Below are 24,296 nucleotides of genomic sequence, written 5' to 3'. Positions count from 1 at the left end.
GTTAAAAATAATGATGGCTCAAATAAAACAGGTTATTTGTTTATGAAATTTAAACTCTCATGATATATATATATACAAATTAAGTAAGTTTAAAATTTTAATTATTTCGAAACATAAATATACCTAAAGCAATTTTGAATAGATAGTCTAAATCCATAAGAGTAACATTTTTTTAAAAATTAAGTTTATTTCTTATTTCCTTTTTTGATCATAATGTTGAAGTAAACAGTCATTCAAAAATTAATATTTCAATAAGTTACTTAATAATGAACATGGTATGATTAAAAAGAACTCTGAAAGAATTACCTTATGTGAGTGTTTGTACATAAGACACATATGATATCACGAGCAATCTGTAAACAGAATCAATCAATGAGACTTTATGACATACTATGACATACGGAAACATGAACTCATTAGTATAAACCTCCCGTACCACCAAGGTTCTTTTCCTTTGCTTTCTTCATTTGTTTTCTTTCGTCTTTTTGGATATAAACATGTCCTTTGCCTAGGTCACCCTGGAACTAATGATCCTTGTGACTCAGCCTCCACATCCTGAGATTACAGGTATCACCACGAAAATCACCTTCTTAATGTTAAAGCCTCTGTAATAGATGGCTCCCAGCTTTAAATCATAAACTTATGATAGCTTCCTGGTGTATTCAGTGGAAGTGGTAGAATAAATCTTACGTCTATTTCAGCTCTAAAGCACTTAGCTTGGGTAAGTACTGAAACTATTTTAGCTGGGCAGCGGGGTGGGGGGAGACAGATTACCTAAAACCTCTTCCAGGCACCATAGCTGCCACATCCCTCTCTTCCTCTGGTTCTTCCTCTTCCCTGCTCATTTATATTCCTGTTTTACTCCAAACTCTAGGTAATTATTAAATAAGTTATTGATCCATCTGCTTTCTTAACTACTCTCAATTCAAGGTAGCTGCTATTGGAGGATTATTAGTTCTCACGAGAAAGTACCAGATGATGGAGAGGGAAGGAGGAAATGTGTAAACTAAGCTGGGCCACAAAGGATTTACCGTGTAAACAAAAGAATCCATGGATACCTAAAAGTTCGTACTTCATAAAATAGTAGCTTATAATCCAAATTAATATGTAAATATAGATGAATAGATAATTAATCTTTAGAAGAAATAAAATATAAGTATAGAAATTTTAATTTCACTTATTAATTTAAAAGCATGTTTCATAGAAAATATTTCAAATTCAAGGAAAACATAAATGTAATATTAATTTAATATGTATCAAATAATATATATAATTCTAGTCACATATTCAGACAATATGAGGGTATCAATACAAATATCACTTTGTAGGAATTTAATATTTATGCTTTCTCAGTAGAATCAAATTACATACATCATCCTTCTTCTATGAGGTTCTTTTATACAAGTGAAAATCTAACTGAACATCAGCTATATCCATGAAGTGAAAAATAAGCCATACAGGCAAGGTAAGAATGAAGAGTTGACAAGGAAACAGAAAGGAGTGGAGCTTTAGTGGCTACAGGTGTGTGTCTCTGTGTGTGCGTATCTGTGTGCGTGTGTACATATATGTTTATGTACACAACAGTTTAGGCTTTGCAGTATTTGAATACTAATAAAATATTTGAGAGTATCTGTGTTTGATAAAAAAAATAGCATAGCTATCCTTTGCTGCACTTCATTCAACAGTTACTTCACACTTTAGTCTCTGAGTTTATGTTGAGCCTGGCAAGAATGCCATGGTCTACTTTGATGGAGTACAGAAACACACACTGTAAAATATCTCCGCTTTGAGCATGGTAGACCAGGGCACAAGAGAACAGTAGCCTTCTTGCCATCTAGCCCATTCATCTTCCCCTCCCTTCTGACTGCCCCAGTGGAAAGGAGCTAAGTCAGGTATAGACTTGGAGGGCGGTGCCTTCTTTATTCAAATGACTACTCATATTCTATGCTGAAAGACAGGGAGAAGAAATAGGGCACAGGGACTACATGAAAAAGCCATGCAATTTTTAACATTAAGTATATAAAACTCTTTCAACTAGACCATAACTGAAATTGTGGGTAAGGAATCATGTTATACCTTCTGCTAAACAGGGAAAAACAAACCTAGGTTGACTTAAGACACTACTAACAATATAAATAAAGATGGCTCCTGTATGCTAAAAGTGTGGTGGTGCACGCCTTTAATCCCAGCACTGGGGAGGCAGAGGCAGGCAGATCTCTGTGAGTTTGAAGTCAGCCTGGCCTACAAAGTGAGTTCCAGGATAGGACTGTTTCATAAAAGAAAGAAAGAAAGAAAGGAAGGAAGGAAGGAAGGAAGGAAGGAAGGAAGGAAGGAAGGAAAGAAGGAAGGAAGGAAATGATTCTCCAATATACTAAAAGTAACCATGAGGATTTCTGTCATTAAAGTCTTTTCATTCATTCATTCATTCATTCATTCATTCATTTATTTAAGATTTCTGTCTCTTCCCCGCCACTGCCTCCCATTTCCCTCCCCCTCCCCCAATTAAGTCCCCCCCACCAGCCCGAAAAGCAATCAGGGTTCCCTGTCATGTGGGAAGTCCAAGGAACCCTCACCTCCATCCAGGTCTAGTAAGTTGAGCATCCAAACTGCCTAGGCTCCCACAAAGCCAGTGCGTGCAGTAGGATAATCCTACTGTCATTAAAGTCTTAAACCATGAAAATATGCTAGTGAAAATTTAAAGATAGTTTCTTTTAACATGGCTAGGTCTTTTGATGTAAAAACAGCGCATGTGTAAAGATTGCTTTGGTGCTTCTGCAGCTTTCTCCTACGCAGAGTAGATGAAGACTTTGAATGCGTTCACACTACTTCTCACTCATGTCACACAACTACGACTTTATTCTTTAGCTACTTGTGCGGTGTTTCACACCGCGTGCTTGGTCAGGCAGTGGCCATGTTTGGCTTATCCATCATGCTTTCAAGTAAATGCAATTCTTTACATATAGTCAGTGATTGGTAAAATTACCTTTGAAATAATAAAATAAAGCATCTTTAATAGTGTGATTTTTAAAGTTTAATACCAAAACCACCTGAATAAAATTATTTAGGCAGATAAAAAGGATTAAACCTAAAAGTAAGAAGGGATTTGAGCAATTAGCATTAATTTATTATAGTTCTTTCTTGAAACCACAAAAAGTGATAAATCTTTACATACCTTTTTAAAGATAAAGCACGTAATCACTATAACAAGTGGAAGCAATAATGTCTTTGTGTATCTCAGTGGAGTCTAAAATACAGCAAAAGATTAAAAATGGTTAATTATGAAATTTTACTTTGAAGCAGTAAATATGTCAAATTGAGTGTCATAATGATATTTACTAAAGTTTAAATTTTCTTGTCTTTAACAAAATATATGCTTATTAATTTCCAAAAATTAAAACAATTAAAATGGTTATAAAGACCATTCAATGAAGACAGCAGCCTAGAAGCTGTTCTATGACATGGTTAAGTGGAAAGCTTTAAGAGTAATAGGCTCTACTCCAAGGGCTGAGAGGGCCTTCAGAAATTTACAAAAGTGGTGAAAGACCAGTTGAGATGTGCCGAGAACACTATCATTGTATGTGGTATGAATGGTCCGCATAGGTTCATTTGAATGCTTAGTCATCAGGGAGTGGCATTATTTAAAAGGATTAAGAGGTATTTTTTAACAGAAAGTGTGTCCCTGGGGGGGGGGGGGACTTGGAGGGTCCAAAAGCCCAAGCCTGGTCCCAGTGTTTTTCTTGCTTCCTGCTGCCTGCAGATTCAGATAGAGAACTCTCAGCTCTCTCTCCAGCACCAAGTCTGTCTGTATGCTGCCAAACTTCCTGCCACGCTTCCCACTATGATGATAATGGACTAAACCTCAAAAGCTGTAAGCCAGACCCAATTAAATGCTTTCTTATGTAAGAGTTTGCCGTGGTTGTGATGTCTTTTTATAGCAATAGAATACTTACTAAGACAACGTACCAAAAATTAACTTCAACTTTGTTGTTACCTGGTAGGGAGAGGGGAAGAAAAAAAAGGCTCATGCAAAAGGAAGGCCAGCTGGCCCTGGCTTTAAGAAAATGACGGGCAGTCCTACCCTTCAGAAAAGCCCCCAGCCCTCACATGATTCAAATATTAGACCTGAAGCTTGGAAATTGCTTGAGGGAAATATAGATAAAATTTTCAATGTCTCAGCATAGCAAGGACTTTCTGCAAAGGATGCCAATAGCAAAGGAAATAATGCCAAGAATTAACAAACAGGCTATGCAAAAAATTTTAAGTTTCTTCATGAGAAAGGTAACAATTGCCAAAGCAGGCAAGAATTTAATATCAAATTATATAAAGGACTTAAAAAATAAACACTAAAATATCTAACTAATAACTTGAACTGAATAGGTAGTTTTCCAAAAGAAGTGGAAAGGACAATGGGTTTTGAAAAGGGGTCCATAATCATATCCTTAGCCAGCTTACTCCGTCAGAATAGCTCTCATCAAGAAAACAATGTTGGCAAAGGTGCAAAGGGGAACCTACTGGCGGGATGGAAATCAGAGCAGCCACAATAGAAACTAACAGATGTCCTTCAAATATCGAAGTAGAACTATCAAAAGATCAGTACATCACATCTGTGGCATAGCCACAGAACTCTGAGCCAGCTATCACAGAGATACGAGCACATCCATGTCTAGTATTTCACTATTCACAAGAAAGGGAACAAGATTAGGTTTTTATCAACAGATAACTGGATAAAAATAATGTTATGATGATACAAAGTGGAACTTTATTCAGTAGTAGAGAATATTGAAATCTTGACTTTGTAAGAAAATGGATGAAGTTGGAATTCATTTCACTCATGAAATATTGTGTCTGTGTTTGTCTGATGTGTTAGTCATGAAAGAAGAAATGGGGACTATGGTAGGGGATGAATGTATTTTGTTGGAGGAGAGTAGAATTAATGAACATGTGTGTCATGAAAGTAGAGAAGCTTAGCATTTTCCAGATGAAGGAGCCAGTAACAGTGGGCCAAGGGACTATGGAGTAGAGCCATGGGCTAGGGAATAAATAAGAAAAAATATTAGGAGCTATACATATAAAAATAATTTTAAAATCTATAATTCAACCCATTATTTTTATCTTAATTTGGAGATTAACTAAACAATTAATAGGCAAAAATTATCCATAACATCTATTAACCTAGATTTGATTATGCCTACATATATTTTCCTTTCTTTTAGGTGATATTTTTCTACATATGAATAATGCTAGATTTTATGTGTGTTAATAAGTATAGGTCCTACAGTCTCACTTTCTATACTGAAAAGTTCTATTATTTTCATGACTGTTTCTTGAGCTAAGAAGAAAGTACACCAGAGTAACCACAGAAAGTAGAGAGAGTGCAGAGTGTTACCAGGCAGACAGTTCTGTACAGCAATTCTCATATGAACTCACTTGACACATTACTAATTATGCTTATGTGTCATATGTGCAAGAAACTCACACTCTGAAGTCCTACTGTGACCTGCTCAATAGATAGCTGTCAACAACAGTTTCTGAGTTAATGGGTAAGAAATAATAAGATTTCATTACTTTGTTAACTTAGAATTCATAGGTATTAGGCAAGAACAGATCCAGAGACAACATTTTTATAGTCTAAGAAGAAAAGTAAGCCTCACTCTGAGGCTGTGCACTGAAGAAGTGCACTGCATTGGGGGTTCAATGACCCATTAGAGACAATGTGCCTAGTTTTCTTCCACTGCACATGGAAGAATTATGTTACATGGTTACATCCTCTTAGTCTATGATCTTACAGCAAAGCAATGTTTTAACACCTATGAGTCTGAGCCTTTTCAAAGGTGAATGGCATGCCATTCTATAACTTAAACTGTATTTCTTCACTAAGAGTCACTAGCAGTTTGTCTATCTAGGCAATAATCTGTTACAAGTTTTATTAAATAGATTTTTCTTGAATTCTACATTTTTCTCTGCTCCCCTCCCTGCCACTCCTCTCCCATTCAATCCTTTCCCAAGGTCCCCATGCTCCCAATTTTCTCAGGTGATCTTGACTTTTTCTACTTTTCATGTAGATTATGTATGTCTCTCATTGTTGTCTAAGTTCTCTGGGATTGTGATTTGTGGCTGGTTTTATTTGCTTTATGTTTAAACACGTTTTTTTTAATATTTAGGGTAATAATGCAGTAAGAGTAACTTTCTTAAAGAAAAAATTTTTTTAATTTAATTTTTCTACCTGGTCTCTCAGTGGCACTAGTCAAAGCAATTTTTTTGGACTAGCGATGATTACTTTGATCAGACATTTAACCTAAATTAACTGCTTTAGCCATTATCTAGAGTTCTTTTAGAAACAGACTATTAGGCATTGATTTTATAGGTAAAATTATTGAAAAATGCCACATGGCTAGCCAACACTACAGGAAATAGAATAAGTCGGGTGTTTCCAAATTGGTATTTCAAACCAAATAAAAAACCAGCAAAGAACACAATCATTATATGTGCAGAGAATAAAAGGAGAAAAACATTCATACCGCTCGTTCCATGAAGTCAAATTCAGGAGCACAGGTGTATATTAAGGTATCAAAATCTGTGTATCTTAAGATTCTGGCTGCTATAAGGTCACTCAAGCGAATCTGGAAAAAAATAAAGCAAAATGAACAAAAATTACATGGATAAATGATATTGTCCAAGTGTAATAGAGTAGATGAATCCAAGATGCAGAGGTGTGCCTCCACATCAAAAATCAAATATAAAGAAATGAATATATTCAGCAGTGACTTATAAGACTACTGAAAATAAATAGGAATATCAAGTGTGCTCGTTATTTTTTTTTTTTTTTTGCAATTTGACAAAAACTAGAGTCTTTTGGAAAAAAATAACCACAATTGAGGAACTGCTTCTATCAGGTGGTCCTGTGGGCATGTCTGTGGTGCATCTTTTTAAATCAATGAGACGCAGAGGGTCCAGTCTACCCTGGATAGTGCCAACCCCAGGACATTGGGTTGGAAAAGAAAGCAAGATAAGCAAGCCATGGATAACAAGCTAGTAAGAAGTGTTCCTCCCTGGGCTCTGCTTTGGTTCCTGCCTCCAGATTATTTGCTGAGATTCTGCCCTGACTTTCCTCAAGAAAAGAACTGTGACAGAGAAACTAGATTAACTCTTTCCTCCTCAAGTTGCTTTGGTCAATGTTTTATAATGGCAGTGAGAGCAGTGGCATGATCATCACTGGCATACACAATAACTTTTTAATTGGATTTAAGTCCCACTCCACAAGATGCAACCCATACCTGGGACCATTATTGATCCAAGAACCTTTGGCTAAACAAGTTATAGACCCCAGGGGTGATCCTATTACTATTACACTGCCAAATAGGCATAGTATTAATACTGACTCCTTATGGCTTATCATTATACCAGTAGATCATTATATCTCTCATAGCTCAACTGAGATACTTCTATTTGCAGTAAATAGTGATTAACACAGAGACCCACAACTACACAAGGGGCAGAGAATAAGAGTACTGAATAATTAGCCCTCCAATGTTTTAGGGATCCGTGGAATGACCAGAAGAGGCTGATGACTAGAAGATAACTTTAACACAGCAGGGCAGCTGCACCTATGGACTTACAGCAGTAGGGACACCATATACTGATGTGGGATGTCCTTCTGTATGCTGCAAATATGTACTGCTTTTACTGGTTGATGAATAAAGCTACTTTGGCCTATGGCAGGGCAAAATATAGATATGCAGGAAAGCCAAAATGAATACAGGGAGAAAGAAGGTAGAGTTAAGAGACTGATGCAATACAGAGATAAAAGGTTAGTGGACTTCACACTACGTAGCAGCATGGACCCACTGATTCCCAAAGTTGGGACAATAAATATGCTCTCAGAGCTTGTGATTAAATGTGTCTCTAACATGTTGGAAAGTAAAGCCGAGTGAAGTCAACAGCCAAAGTGGCCACTTTGGTTTTAACCATGCCTACTCAGCAGTTTAAAGCAGTGATCAGAAAAGATTACAGATACACAATAAAGACAAATTCAGACCAAAAGAAACCTCTAAATGAGTCACAGTAGATTTTAAAAATGTATGTATTCTTGAGAGGCAGAGGAAAAAGGATAGAGACAGTCCTAGATTAAGATAAAGTCCTTGAAAAATAGAACAATAAAAATTATAAGCCATGTAAAGATGAAAAATACACAGGGAGTCTGGCTTATGTATACTTAAACTATTGTGTTTTCTTTGAATTTTTGACTGTTAATGAGCTAATTGTAGAGAGATAGTTGATTGTGGGGATTGCTAAGCTAACCAAAATACGTATTTTAAAGGCATCTTGACTTCAGTATTTAAGTCTAAGAATATGTTGCTTTGGAAAAGAGGTTCTGCTTTTGTTTCCATAGAAAATGAGAAGCTATGTATTGCTTTCAGGTTAATATGGTTTGATCAAGCCAGACTCCCTGAAAGGTTTCCAATGAAAACAATGGCCCAGATGATCCAACATCCACAACAGCTTCAAAGCTACTGGCTGAGATGAATCAACCACACTAAATACCCATCAGGACTTGACCAAAATTCTAAATTTTCTTAGAATCTCCATAAGATTACCAGCACCCTCAATCAACAGGAAGTACAGAAAACTACTCATAAATTCTCAAAATATTATATATAATTTTTTTTGTTTACATTTAAAGTGGGTTGGTTATAAATGGTTAGTGGTCATAGTCAATCTTTTTCTGAAGAAAAATGGGGCATATAATATAGAAATGATGAAAAATGTCGATTATTGAAAGACAACTGCTAATCTTAAAATACACTGGTATGGATTTTGGTTTATTGACACAAATTTAAGGCCAATTTTATTATATTGTATATATATATTTCTACTCTTGCTTAAGGTATATTTATACTACTCATTTAAAAATTATGATATATAGTTAAGAAATATAAATTAATAGTCATCTTTAATAGTCAAACTTATAGTCATGTTAGATAGATTTTCTAGATATAAGAAGTATATTTCAGAAGGATAAGTAGTCTTCAAACACTTCAAAGACCTACATAATATGGCATTTAAAATGTTTAAAAAGCTTCAACTTCACTTGACAGTGAGAAATGTCTGCTCCTGGCAGCACCAATTACTTCACAAGGGTGATGGGCATCAAAGAAGCTCCTATGGAGTTTTCTTTCAAAGTGGCAATGCCACCCTTTTGGTCAAGAAACTGCTCTTGCCTAGACTGCTTGACAATATACTGTATAAACTGGACATGCAGGGCCCACAGAAAATGACGGCTGAACTTGCCAAACAAGGTGAGACAGTCCTTCAGGGTTCCTGATTCACGGAATAGTCTTCCAGATATTCTGCAGGACACAGAAGGAAGTGACTGATGAATTTTCCCAGAATAGGCAGGACAATCCTTCAAATTTCCTGCTTCCCTGAGAAATCTGCCAGACACTCTAGGCCTGTAGGTTGAAGATGGATGCCATAACGTTACAGAAGAACTTTGGGTGACTGACCAGACAGTCAGCTGTTTCTGTCATTTCTTGCATTTTTTGGAAGTCACTTGATTGTATTTCCTGTTTATTCAGGTAATATTATGTCTTTCTGGGGCCTTTGATGGAGTTGAAGACTATATAGTTATAATTTTCCTTAGCTATGATAAAAGATATGATATTAGTTATGAAACTTCAGACTCAGAGAGATAGATGGATGATAGAGTATTTTATTTAATTTTGTCAAATGAAAATGGACTATTATAACTGTAATTATTGCTTAATACCTGTTTTGTTACACATAATTTTATAATGATAAAGTTAAAACTTTCCTTTTTAATTAGACAGAAAAGAGGAAATGATGTGGGATGTCCTTCAGTATGCTGTGATTATGTGTTGCTTTTATTGGTTGATGAATAAAGTTGCTTTGGCCTATGGTGGGGCAGAATATAGCTAGGCAGGAAAGCCAAACTGAATACAGAGAAAAAGAAGGCATAGTTGGGAAAAAAACTCAGCAGCCACTGGGGAAGCAAGATGTGAGATAGCAAGCCATGAGGCTCATGGCAAAATATAGACTAATAGCAATGAGTTAATTTTGTTGTAAGAGCTAGTTAATAATAAGTCTGAGTCATTGGCAAATTATAGTTAATATTAAGTCAGTGATTATTTTATAAGCAGCTGTAGGACTGGGTGGGACACAGAAAAGCCATGGCTACAATATACAAACCTTGTGAAAGGCCAAGTCAGACCAAATCCCAGCACGGACAAGGGAGTTGATACACAATACCATCCCTAGCCAAGGAGTGACTAGAAACTGTTAGCTGCTGGTAGAGAGAGATAGTTTTCCTTCCTTCCTCCCATCCTTCCTTCCTTAACTTTTTTTCTCTTTTTTTGGGGGTGGGGATGGTGGTTGTGGAGGTATTGAGACAGGGTTTCTCTCTATAGCTCTGGCTGTCCTGGAATTTTATAGACCGAGCTGACCTTGAACTCACAGAGATCCATTTGCCTCTGTCTCCTGCAAGCTCAGATAAAGGAATGCACCACCACAGCCAGCTATGACAGTTTTCTTTAAGTCTGTAGCACTTAGAGATCTGATCAAGCTCCAGTGGAAAGAGGGGTGTAGAAATAAAGGACACAAAACTGTGTGGGTAGCGATGCAGAGCTGAGGTAGGAGGTGAGACTCGAAATTCTCAAAGAACTAATACCAAAATACAGACATGATGAGAAGTAGAAAAAAGTCAGGAAAAAATTGGCAGGGATGGTAAGCCTGAAGCCAGTGTTTCTCTGGAATAAACTAGTTTAAGACATTTATAATCATGCAATTTGTGGGGGGAAACACTTCCAGTTCACTCTTTTCACGAGACACTATAAATCATAAACATTTCTAGGTATTACAGTTTTCACAAAGCCTCATGTAGTGACTGTGTTTGGTACTTAATAATTTCAGACATCCATGTATCCATTAAACATGAGAACCCTTCTCATAGGAATCATACTGTTCTGACTTAGGGTCTTGACACCATCAACTAAACGCAGTCCAGAACCCTTGCTTTCTAACACTGAAGAGACAATCACTTTACTACTTTGAGATGTTTGACATGGAAAATTCAAATTCTCTGAGAGGCACAGAAACAATTTTAACAACTCTGACGATGATGAGTGTTTACATCTCATCATCCAATACGGAAGCTTTTCTTAAAGTTACCATTTTTAATTTAAAATAGTCCTGAAAACTAATAATAATTGAATTAAAATACTAAAATTTCACACCTAGAGAAAGTCATTTGGGACTACTATCAGACCTTTAATTGTGAAAATTTATCATAAAATTATTGGGCTATCTTTTCACTTTATCCTGTAATGATGTGTGTTTCTTCATAGATTTACAGAAGTTGAATGAGAATATAGAAAAAGATAAAGAATAAAATTAACAATCAATCAAATGGATAAGTAATGTGGAAAGCTTAAATAAAGTTAATTAAATATATACTTTATTAAATAAAAAGTTAAGCATAATAAGGAAAAATGGCGACACACATCCCCAGAAAACAGAAACAACAAATAAACCTACAAATCCATGTTTTCTATATCAGTAAGCACAAAATGGGGTCTGTGTGCAGAAATTCTTTCATGTGTGTGTAAACCATCTCACCAGCCGTCCCTACCACCCGGCCTGTCACAGGAGCAGCGCTGCAATTAGTTGCCAAAGGTAAGGTGGTTCTGTACTGCATGGGCCCCTACTGGACAGTTTCAGATAGAGAAAATTTCATTATACACTTTTTCCTGTTATCTTCATGTGTGCTTATTTCTTAATAGAAAGTACTAAATATCAAATGTGTATATATGCTTTATTTTACTTTCCTTAAACTAGTTAGCATGCTGGGAGTTAGGACTTGAAAAGAGACTTTCATTAAAATATTTGTTTTAAGACAAATACCAAATTAAAAATAAGGAATCTCTCTCTATTTTTCTAGAAGATAAAAAGACAAAGGCCTATTAACATGTTTTACATGATAAAAATAGTCTTAAATACCAACACATAATTTTAGCTTCTAATACTAAATTAGAAAAACTAATCTGAAAAAATGTAAAGTCTGTATTTCAAAGATAAGTAGACACTGGCCATATATTAACATCTTCAACAGGGAAATGTTTTCATTAAGGAAATACTTATTTTCAGCTGAAATAATGCAAATTACTAAAAGGAAATTCTTAGTTTTCTTTCTTGAAAGTCTTCAAGCAGCATCCACCGACTTATTTTCCCTGGGCATATATGATCACTCTGCAGAAAATGTGCTTTCGACCTGGAGTCTCATCAAAATGAAGAGATACAAAGAGGCTGCCTCAGATTTGTAGCCAGGGATGTACCTTCAGAGATACTAATGTTTTAAGTAAAGAGTACTTACATGATCTGAAACACCACAAATTTTAGATGTCAGGAATTTCAAAGTAATTGTTCCGCTCCACCAAGCACAGCCTTGGATTAACTAGGAAATAAGTAGAATTTGACTTTTAAAAATAACATGTGCTTCAGTTAAAATATTTCAGTGATACTCAAAATAGCCAAACTAAACCATGTGAGATGCATTAGTGTGCTATGCACATGAGCGGGAAGAGAAGGAAAGCTGACTTACAGTTCAGTGTATTGGCAAGGAATTGAATTTGATGACACTGTCACAGTATGATCAAGTACCTAACAACCCCAGGGCAATCCACATCTTAAATATGAAGATAATTGTAAAGAACAAAAAACAAAAAAATTAAACATCCTTTTAATTTCTTGGAAGACAGGGACAGTTATATTTCTGAACATTATTCTCAGCTAAAGCCAAGACTCAGAAAAGTGGTTAAAGGGGCAGGATAAGAAATATAGTAAGATCCCAAGTTTAAGGATGGGGGTGGGTACAAGCTGCTTCTATGAAGTGTGTCTTCTGGACATGACAGGGACAGGATTACTTCAATCAAGAACTCACACAGCTGGGGCTGACTGCACATGACCTCAACAAATCAAGCCAGTCTACACTTTTGTATAACTGGGGAGTGAGTTCACAAACCCCATCCCTAACTGAGGAGCTATGGACAGATTGCTGATGGTTTCTGTGCAAGGGTGAGTCAATTTCTCTTTAAGAATGTGACCCTGGAACATCGACAACACTGTAGTGGAGGGCCATACAGCATGTATTTGTGAGCAGCAGTAGATATTGGGCTCTGTAGGTTATTAGAAAATAAAAAAAAGAGTACCTGAATTTGAGGGATTGAGAGATGTGGGTGGATCTGAGAGGAGTTAGTGGGAGAAGTGTAGTTAGTATGATTAAAATACATCATATAAATTCTCAAAAAAATAATATTTTATCAAATATTTTCTACTACTCTTGTGAAAATATGAGTTTTTCTTCAAGCAAAGGAAAATTTTCTCATATCTAAATTTCCAGAATTAAGTTCTTCAAAAAAGAAAGGCCATACAGTACTTGTCTCTATAGGTCTGGGGTACCTCACTCAGTCCATGCTCTGGTTCCATCCATTTCCCTGAACACTTCAGCTCATTCTTCTACAGCTAAATACATTTCTCTACTATACATGTATCACATTTCCATTACCTTTGCAGCAGGTGAAAGACATTTAAGCTTGTTCCATTCCCTAGCTATTATGAGTAGAGCAGCAATGATCATGGTTGAGCAAATATCTGTGGAGTAGGATGTCAATTCTTTTGGGCACTAGCCAAAAGGGGCAGAGCCTGGTTATATGGAAGACGAATTCCTGGCATTTGGAAGATCCTCCCCCGTGATTGCCCAGTGACTGGACCAGTTCGCAGTCCCACAGTGAATTGTGTTTCTCTTTCCTCACATCCTCATCAGCATTTGTTGCTATAATGTTCTAGATCTTAGTCATTTTGACGGAGGTAAGATGAAATCTCAGAGTAATTTAAAGTTATATTTCCATAATTTTAAGGGTGATAAACATAATGAGGGATATTGTTAGCCTTTTATTTTTCTTTGGAGAAGCAAGTGTTCAGATCCACAGCCCGTACTCTTTAGTTGGGTCACTTGTTTTCCTGGTTCTGTTATTTGAGTGGAATCATGCTGCAGCCTACCTGGAAGTCTTCTCATTTGGGGCTAACATACAAAATACCAGAAACAGATTCATCAGTCAAAGTAAATGCTAAATCTAAAATATTCTTAACACAAAACATTCAGAAAATCTGGGAAATTATGAAAAGTCCAAACATAAGAGCCATAGGAATGGAAGGAGGAGAAGAAACCCAGCTTTAAAACCCAGAGAATACATTTAAGAAAATAATAAAGAATTTTTTCCACCATTAAGAAGGACATGTCTATAAAGTCACAAGAAGCTTATAGATTGGATCAGAAAAGAAAAATACCATACATATAGAACAAAGAAAGAGTATTAAAAGTGGCAAGGGTGAAAAAAGCCAAGTAAAATATAAAGACGACCTATTACAATCACACCAGATTTCTCAATGGAGACACTAAAATCCAGAAGGGACTGGACTAAAGGCTTTCAGATTCTAAGACATTATGGATGCCAGTTCAGACTACTATACCCAGCAAAACTGTCCATTACTATAGATGGACAAAACAAGATATTTCATGACAAAGTCAAATTTAGACAGTATCTATCCAAAACCCCAGGCTTATAGAAATACTAGAAGGAAAACTCTAACCCCAATAGTTAACTACACCCACAAAAACACAAGCAATAGATAATATTACACCAGAAAAACCCAAAGAAGGGAAACACCACACACACACACACACACACACACACACTACCATCACCAACAATAAGTTAACAGGAATTAGCAATTATTGAACATTAATATCTATCAATATGAATGGACTCAAATCCCCAATAAAAAGATACAGGCTAACATGATGGATATGAAAACAGGATCCATCATTCTGTTCCATACAAGGAACACATATATCCTTAAACGCACATGCAAGAAATATCAAAGATAGAAATTACCTCAGAGTGAAATCTTGGAAAAGATTTTCTAATCAAATGTACCTAAGAAGCAAACTATCCTAATAGTTAATAAAACAGAATTCCAATCAAAATTAAAAAGAGATGGAGAGGGGCATTTCATACTCATAAAAGGAAAAGCCCACCAAGGTGATGTCTCAATTATGAACACCTATGCCCCAAATGTAAGAGCATCACAATAGAACGCCAAACAATTATAGTTGGAGTTTTATAACCCATTCTCACCAATGGATAGGTCATCTAGAGGGAAACTAAGCAGAGAAATAACAGACCTAACAATCTTTATGATTCAAATGTACCTAACAGATATCTACAGAACATTTCACCAAAATACTAAAAGATATGCCTTCTACTCAGCATCTCATGGAAGCTTCTCCAAAACTGACCATATACTCAGCCACAAAGCAAATCTTCACAAATACAAAAAAAATAATAAAACAAAACAAAATAACCTCCTGTATCTTATCAGGCCACCCTGGAATAAAACTAGTTTCCAACAACAACAGAAACAAGAGGAAGTCTACAAGCTTATAGAAACTAAACAACTCTCTACTGAGTTACCACTATGTCAAGGAAGAAATAAAGAAGGAAGTTAAAGATTTTCTAGAATTCAATGGAAATGAATGCATAGCATACTAATATTTATGGGACACAATGAAAGTAATGTTAAGAAAACAGTTCATAGCACTACATGCCTTCATGAAGAATTGAGAGAGATCTCATAGTAGTAAATTCACAGCACACCCAAAAGCTCTAGAACAAAAATAAGCAGATACACCCAAGAGGAAAGATGGTAGGAAATAATCAAACTGAGGGCTTAAATCAATAAAATGGAAACAAAGGGAACAATAAAAAGAATCAATGAAACAGACTTGGTTCTTCAAGAAAACCAACAGAGTAGATAAACCCTTGTCCAAACTAACTAAAAGAGAGAATATTCAAAATAACAAAATCATAAATGAAAAGGGGAAAATGACAATAGACTCCAAGGAAATATAGACAATTATTAGGTCATACTTCAAAAACTGTACTTCACAAAATTGGAAGATCTAAAAATATGAACAAATTTCTTGATAATACCACTTATCCAAGTTAAATAAAGATCAGTTAAGTAACTTAAGTAGGTCTATAACACCTAAGGAAATAGATGCTGCTTTATAAATCCTAATTGCTCTTAATAGTAAAAACCTAGAGTCAGATATCAGAGAAAATGCTGAAAGATCAGAAAACCAAAGGAGCCAACCACTAGAGAGACATTTTATCTCTACCAAATCCTCAGACCAAAGTGGACAAAATTCTTTCTCCACAAATCATCAGACTGAATGCCTGAGTTCCTGTCTCCCCCTGCCTTATATTCCTTTCTCTACTCAGCTGCATCCCTTTCTGTCTTTATCTTTCTATTGCTGGGATTAAAGATATGTGACTTCCAAATACTGAGATTAAAAATGTGAGCTATCATCAAATGGTTTCTCTTGTAGACTGGAACAATCTCAAGTATCCCAGGATGGCCTTGAACTCACAGAGATCCACTTGCCTCTGATCTTCAGACAAGCTTTCTTTGTTACAGCATAAACAAAATATCACCACAAGAAGCTGTCATTAATAGTCCCCCAATCCCAAAAAGTCCAGAGCCAGACAGTTTCAATGTAGTAGTCTATCAGACTTTAAAAGAATGACTAATACTAATACACTTCAGATTATTCCACAAAATAGAAACAGAAGGAACATTGCCAAATTCTATGAGGCCACAGTCACACTAATACCCAAACCACACAAAGAATTAAAAAAGAAAGAGATTAGCATTTTACTGTCTAGTTTCTTGAGTTCTTTATATATTTTGGAGGTCAGACCTTTGTCAGTTGCGGGGTTGGTGAAGATCTTTTCCCAGTCAGTGGGTTGCCTTTTTGTCTTAATGACAGTGTCCTTTGCTTTACAGAAGCTTCTCAGTCTCAGAAGGTCCCATTTATTCAATGTTGCCCTTAATGTCTGTGCTGCTGGGGTTATACGTAGGAAGTGGTCTCCTGTGCCCATGTGTTGTAGAGTACTTCCCACTTTCTCTTCTATCAGGGTCAGTGTGTTCAGACTGATATTGAGGTCTTTAATCCATTTGGACTTGAGTTTTGTGCATGGTGTTAGATATGGGTCTATTTTCATTCTACAGGTTGACATCCAGTTGTGCCAGCACCATTTGTTGAAGATGCTCTCTTTCTTCCATTGTATATTTTTAGCTCCTTTATCAAAAATCAAGTGTTCATAGGTTTGTGGGTTAAAGTCCGGGTCTTCTATTCGATTCCATTGGTCGACTTCTCTGTTTTTATGCCAATACCAAGCTGTTTTCATTACTGTAGCTCTGTAATAGAGTTTGAAGTCAGGGATGATAATGCCTCCAGACGATCCTTTATTGTATAAGATTGTTTTGGCTAAAGTTGGGTGAAAAAGGAGGTAGGGTGGATCTAAAAGGAGTTAAGGAATGGGATATATGAAAAATGCATTGAAATTCTTACAGAAATAACTAACAAATAAGTTTTAAAAGAATACATTTAAATATTTTCTACACTTCTGAAGAAAACAGAACAACTTCCTATCTTTTTTTTTATTTTTTTATTGATAAAAGGAGAATAAAGAAAAAAAAACAAATTTCCACCTCCTCCCAGCCTCCCATTTCCCTCCCCCTCCTCCCACTCTTCTCCCCCTCCTCCCACTCTTCTCCCCCTCCTCCCACCCCTCTCCCCTTCCCCCCACTCCTCTCCCCCTCCCTTTCCAGTCCAAAGAGCTGTCAGGGTTCCCTGCCCTGTGGTAAGTCCTAGGTCCTCCCCCCTCCATCCATATCTAGGAAGGTGAACATCCAGACTGGCTAGGCTCCCACCAAGCCAGCACATTGTGTAGGATCAAAACCGCGTGCCATTGTCCTTGGCGTCTCATCAGCCCTCATTGTTCGCCATGTTCCGAGAGTCCAGTTTTATCCCATGCTTTTTTTGGTAACAGTCCAGCTGGCCTTGGTGAGCTCCCAGTAGATCATCTCCACTGTCTCAGTGGGTGGGTGCACTCCTCGTGGTCCCGACATCTTTGCTCATGTTCTCACTCCTTCTGCTCCTCATGGATCTCTCCTCCCCCTCTCTCTTTCTCTCATTCTCTCTACAGTTTGACATGACCAACTGCTCTTGGGTATGAGATTGGGTTTACCCTAGAATGTGGTTGATATGCCAGAGGCCACTCATTAAATAAAACGGAGCCTGCAATTTCCAAAGCTGTAAAATGCCAATAGCTTCTCAGATAAGGACAGAATTGTGTCTGTCTTCACTCTATGCTGAGATTTTTGTCTGACCTGAGCTTTCACAGGTGTGCATGCTGTCCCAAAGGACATACTTGCTCTTCTGCATTTATTGTTTCTCTGTTTGCAACAGCTAGTCTAGTAAATGGCAACAACCTAGATGTATGTCCATCAGTGGAAGAACAGATAATGAAAACATGGTATATTTACAGCATGGAATATTATTTAATTGTTAATAAAAGTTAAATTTGGGGGTAAATGTACAGAAATGGAAAAAAGATCATTCTGAAACAATGTAACCCAGCAAATAAAAACAAATATTACATACTTTTTCTCAAAAAAAAAAAACAAAACAAAACAAAAAGATTGTTTTGGCTATCCTGGGTTTTTTGTTTTTCCATATAAAGTTGATTATTGTCTTCTCAAGGTCTGTGAAGAATTTTGATGGGATTTTGATGGGGATTGCATTAAATCGATTGCTTTTGGTAGAATTGCCATTTTTACTATGTTGATCCTCCCAATCCAAGAGCAAGGGAGATCCTTCCATTTTTTGGTGTCCTCTTCAATTTCGTTCTTCAAAGACTTAAAGTTCTTGTCAAATAGATCTTTGACTTCCTTGGTCAGAGTTATCCCAAGATATTTTATGCTATTTGTGGCTATCGTGAAAGGTGATGCTTCTCTGATTTCTGTCTCTGCTTCCTTATCCTTAGTGAATAGGAAGGCAACTGATGTTTTGGAGTTGATCTTGTATCCTGCCACCTTACTAAAGGTGTTTATCAGCTGTAGGAGTTCTTTGGTGGAGTTATTGGGGTCGCTTATGTATACTATCATATCATCGGCAAATAATGAAAGTTTAACTTCTTCTTTTTCAATACGAATCCCCTTGATCCCCTTATGTTGTCTTATTGCTATTGCTAGAACTTCAAGCACTATATTGAAGAGGTATGGAGAGAGTGGACAGCCTTGTTGTGTTCCTGATTTTAGTGAGATGGCTTTGAGTTTTTCTCCATTTAATTTAATGTTAGCTGTGGGCTTGCTGTAAATAGCTTTTATTATATTTAGGTATGACCCTTGCATCCCTAATCTCTCCAAGACCTTTATCATAAAGGGGTGTTGAATTTTAATCAACCCAATTATAAAATGGGGCAGTGAGCTGAAAAGAGAATTCTCAACAGAAGAAGTTCAAATGGCCAAAAGACACTTAAGGCCATGCTCAACCTCCTTAGTGATCAGGGAAATGCAAATCAAGACAACTTTAAGATACCATCTTACACCTGTCAGAATGGCTAAAATCATCAAAAACACCAATGATAGCCTTTGCTGGAGAGGTTGTGGAGAAAGGGGTACACTCATCCATTGCTGGTGGGAACATAAACTTGTGCAACCACTTTGGAAAGCAGTGTGGTGGTTTCTAAGGAAATTCGGGATCAACCTACCCCTGGACCCAGCAATACCACTCTTGGGAATATATCCAAGAGATGCCCTATCATACAACAAAAGTATATGTTCAACTATGTTCATAGCAGCATTGTTTGTAATAGCCAGAACCTGGAAACAACCTAGATGCCCTTCAATGGAAGAATGGATGAAGAAAGTATGGAATATATACATGTTAGAGTATTACTCAGCAATAAAAAACAATGACTTCTTGAACTTTGCATGCAAATGGATGGAAATAGAAAACACTATCCTGAGTGAGGTAAGCCAGACCCCAAAAGAGGAACATGGGATGTACTCACTCATAATGGGTTTCTAGCCATAAATAAAGGACATTGAGCCTATAATTCCTGATCCTAGAGAAGCTAAATAAGAAGGTGAACCCAAAGAAAAACATATAGTCATCCTCCTGGATATTAAACTTCATCAGGCAATGAAAGGAGACAGAGACAGAGTCCTACATTGGAACACTGGACTGAAATCCCAAGGTCCAAATCAGGAGCAGAAGGAGAGAGAGCACTAGCAAGGAACTCAGGACCGCGAGGGGTACACCCACATACTGAGACATTGGGGATGTTCTATCGGGAACTCACCCAGGCCACCTGGACTGGGTCTGAAAAAGCATGGGATAAAACCGGACTTGCTGAACATAGGGGACAATGAGGACTGATGAGAAGTCAAGAACAATGGCAATAGGTTTTGATCCTACTGCATGTACTGGCTTTGTGGGAGCGTTGGCTGTTTGGATGCTCACCTTACTAGACCTGGAAGGAGGTGGGAGGTCCTTGGACTGCCCACAAGGCAGGGAACCCTGACTGCTCTTCAGGCTGATGAAGGAGGGGGAGTTGATTAGGGGAGGGGGAGGGAAATGGGAGGCAGTGGCAGGGAGGAGGCAGAAATCTTTAATAAATAAATAAATAAAAAGGAAAGAGAATTACAAACCAATCTCACTCACAAACATTAATGTAAAAGTACTAAAAAAAATACTGGCAAATTGAATCCAAGAACACATCTTTTTGTTCTTGATCATCCACTATGATCAAATAGGATTCATCCCAGAGATGCAGAGATCACTCGACATATGAAAATCTGTCAATATAACTCACCATATCAATAAACTGAAAGAAAAAAGCTTTATATTCATCTTATTAGGTGCTGAATAAACATTCAACAAAATCCAACACCCTTTCATGATAAAGGTTTTGGAGAGATCAAGGATACAAGGAACATCTCTAAACATAATAAATGCAACATACAACAAGCCAACAGCCACTATCAAATTAAAAGGAGAGAAATTCAAAGCAATTCCACTAAAATCAGGAACAAGATAAGTCTGTCCACTCTCTCTATATATATTCAACATAGTACTCATAGTTCTACCTAAAGCAATAAGACAATAAAGGAAATCAAGGGGGTACAAATTGGAAATAAATAAGTTAAAGTATCATTATTCAAAGATGAAATGATTGTATTGAGCCTGTCCTGGAACTAGCTCTTGTAGACCAGGCTGGTCTCGAACTCACAGAGATCCGCCTGCCTCTGCCTCCCGAGTGCTGGGATTAAAGGCGTGCGCCACCACCGCCCGGCGAAATGATTGTATTGATGTGGGAAGTCCTTCTGTATGTGTTGCTTTTATTGGTTAATAAATACAGACGCCACTTTGGCCTGTGATAGAGCAGAGTAGAGCTAGGCAGAAAAACTAAAGTGAATGCTGGGAGAAAGAAGGCAGAGTCAGTGAGATGCCATGTAGCTGCCAGAGGAGAGAGACACAAGCCACCTTGCTGGTTGGCCACGAACCTTGTGGTAAAATATAAAATAATAGAAATTGGTTAATTTAAGATGTAAGAGCTAGCCAATAAGAAGCTAGAGCTAATAGTCCAAGCAGTGATTTAATTAATATATTTTCTGTGTGGTTATTTAGAGTCTTGGCAACTGGGAACAAACGAGCCCCTTTTCCAACATAATATATTCAAGTGACCTCCAAAACTCTACCAGGGAACACCTATAGCTGATAAACAACTTTAGTACAATGGCTAAATACAAGATTAACTTAAAAAAAAGGAGTCATCCTATATACAAACAATTAATAGGCTGAGAAAAAAATCAGAGAATCAACACCATTTACAGTAGACTCAAATAAAATCCATTGGTGTAACTCTAACCAAGCAAGTGAAAGATCTGTATGACAAGAACTTCAAATCTTTGAAGAAAGCAATTGAAGAAGATATCAGAAGATGGAAAGATTTCCTATGCTAATGGATAGGTAGGATTAACATGGTATAAATGACTATCTTACCAAAAGCAAACTACAGATTCAATGTAATCCCCATTAAAATTCCAACACAAGGACTTGGCCCTGATTGTCACTGGAGAGATGAGTGTCTGGGTTCATGGCTGGAGGGCCCAGTACTCTGGAACCTAGCCCCCACCTCAGGCACATTCCATTCACACCCCCACTCACCTAGGCCCCAGTGACCTGGGAGCAATCTTTCCATACTCACAGCCATCAGCCACTGTATCTCTGACCACTGAAGCCTTGGCCCTGGCTGTACCTAGAAAGGTAAGTGTCTGGGTTCATGGCTGGAGGGCCCAGTTCTCTGAACCCTAGCCCATGGAGGAACATCCTATGCCCCACCCCAGCCACTAAAACTCAGAGAGCCCTGAACTGCCTCTGCACACCAGCAAGCATCCCTCACTGCATCTATGATCACTGAAGCTTTGGTCCTGACTGTACCTGGAAAGGAGCCCCCAGAGTCACATTAGCTCTGTCCATATCAGAGGCATGGCCCTGCCTGCACCAAGAGGAAGAGTGACCACCTAGCCACAAGACTCACCTGCACCAACTGGACGAAGAGAACCCTCCGCTGAAGCACAGGCCCCAACTGCACCTCTTGAAGGAAGAGATGGGTAGGTGTCAATGCAAGAATACAATCAATAACTTAAAGAGCAATATGGCAATTCCTGAACTTAGTAGTCTTACAAAAGGAAGTTTTGAACATTCTAACCCAGAAGCAGAAAATAAATCCTTAAATATAACTTTCTGATAATGACAGAGACACTTAAAGAGAAAATGAAAAATTCCCTTAAAGAAATGGAGGAAAAGGCAAACAAAAATTAAAACAAATCAATAGATCCCTTAAAGAAATGCAAGAAAGGGCTGGAGAGATGGCTCAGCCATTAAAGGCTAGGCTCACAACCAAAAATAGAAGAAATGCAAGAAAATCAAGAAAAACAATCAAGCAGTTTGAAGCAAACAGTCAAAACAATTCAAGACTTGAATATTGAAATAGAGGCAATAAAGAAAACACAAACTGAGAAAATTCTGGAACAGGAAAATCTGGATAAATGAACAGGAATTACAGATGCAAGCATAACCAACAGATTAAAAGAGATAGAAGAGAGAATCTCAGGAGTTGATGATACAGTAGAGGAAATAGATTCATTAGTCAAAGAAAATGTTAAATTCAACAAATCCTTAACATAAAATGTCGAGGAAATCTGGGACTCCATGAAAAGACCAAATCTAAGAATAATAGGGATAGAAGAAGGAGAAGAACTCCAGATCAAAGGTCCAGAAAATATATTCAACAAAATCCTAGAAGAAAACTTTCCCAACCCAAAGAAGAAAATGCCTATGAAGGTACAAAAAAGCTTACAGAACACCAAATAGACTGGACAAAAAAAAGGCACCTTGCCATATAATAATCAAAACACTAAACATACAGAATAAAGAAAGAATATTAAGAGCTGCAAAGAAAAAAGACCAAGTAACATATAAAGGCAGACCTATTAGAATTACCCCTGACTTCTCAATAGAAACCCTGAAAGCCAGAAAGTCCTGGACAGATATGTTGCAGACACTAAGAGACCATGGATGCAAGCTTAGACTACTACACCCAGCAAAGCTTTAAATTACCATTGATGGAGAAAACAAGATATTCCATGAAAAAACTGGATTTAAACAGTATCTATCCACAAATCTAGCAGTACAGAAAATATTAGAAGGAAAATTTAAAACCAAGGAATCCCAAGGACCGCCTTGGGCTTCCCACAGGTCAGGGAACCCTGATTGCTCTTCGAGCAGATGAGGGAGGGTGACTTGATCGGGGGAGGGGGAGGGAAATGGGAGGCGGTTGCGGGGAGGAGGCAGAAATCCTTAATAAATAAATAAATTAAAATAAAATAAAAAAACAAGGAATCTAGCTGCATCCACAAAAATACTGGTCACAAATAACTTCACACACACAAAAATAAACCAAAAGAGGGAAACACACAAACACTGCCACCATTAGTATCTCTTTACATCAATGGAATTAATTCATCTATAAAAAACCACAGGCTAACAGTATGGATATGAAAACAGGATCCATTCTTCTGGGGCATACAATAAACAGTCCTCAACATTAAAGACAGACATTACCTCAAAATAAAGGGTTGAGAAACAATTTTCCAATAAAATGGACCTAAGAAAGAAGTGGGTGAGGCTATCCTATTATCTAACAAAATAGACTTCAAACTAAAATCATTCAGAATAGATGGAGAATGATACCTCATAATCATCACAGGAAAAATCCAACAAGATGAAGGATCAATCCTGAACTTCT

General features: G+C 37.2%; 1 protein-coding gene across 1 annotated transcript in view; it reads right to left on the bottom strand.

Annotated features, from left to right (window-relative positions):
• Dpy19l2 (dpy-19 like 2) overlaps positions 1 to 24,296 on the bottom strand; it is a 164,857-nt gene that overhangs the window by 31,114 nt on the left and 109,447 nt on the right. The window contains exons 13-16 of the mRNA XM_075967611.1: positions 12,386 to 12,466; positions 6,519 to 6,620; positions 3,173 to 3,244; positions 307 to 353 (exon numbers count right to left, since the gene is read on the bottom strand). Coding sequence (XP_075823726.1) covers positions 307 to 353; positions 3,173 to 3,244; positions 6,519 to 6,620; positions 12,386 to 12,466 — 302 coding nt within the window. The remainder of the gene's footprint in view (positions 1 to 306; positions 354 to 3,172; positions 3,245 to 6,518; positions 6,621 to 12,385; positions 12,467 to 24,296) is intronic.

The sequence above is a fragment of the Microtus pennsylvanicus genome, chromosome 3 (assembly GCF_037038515.1).
Source record: "Microtus pennsylvanicus isolate mMicPen1 chromosome 3, mMicPen1.hap1, whole genome shotgun sequence".
Lineage (NCBI taxonomy): Eukaryota > Metazoa > Chordata > Mammalia > Rodentia > Cricetidae > Microtus > Microtus pennsylvanicus.
This window is presented reverse-complemented; position numbering and strand designations above follow the sequence as displayed.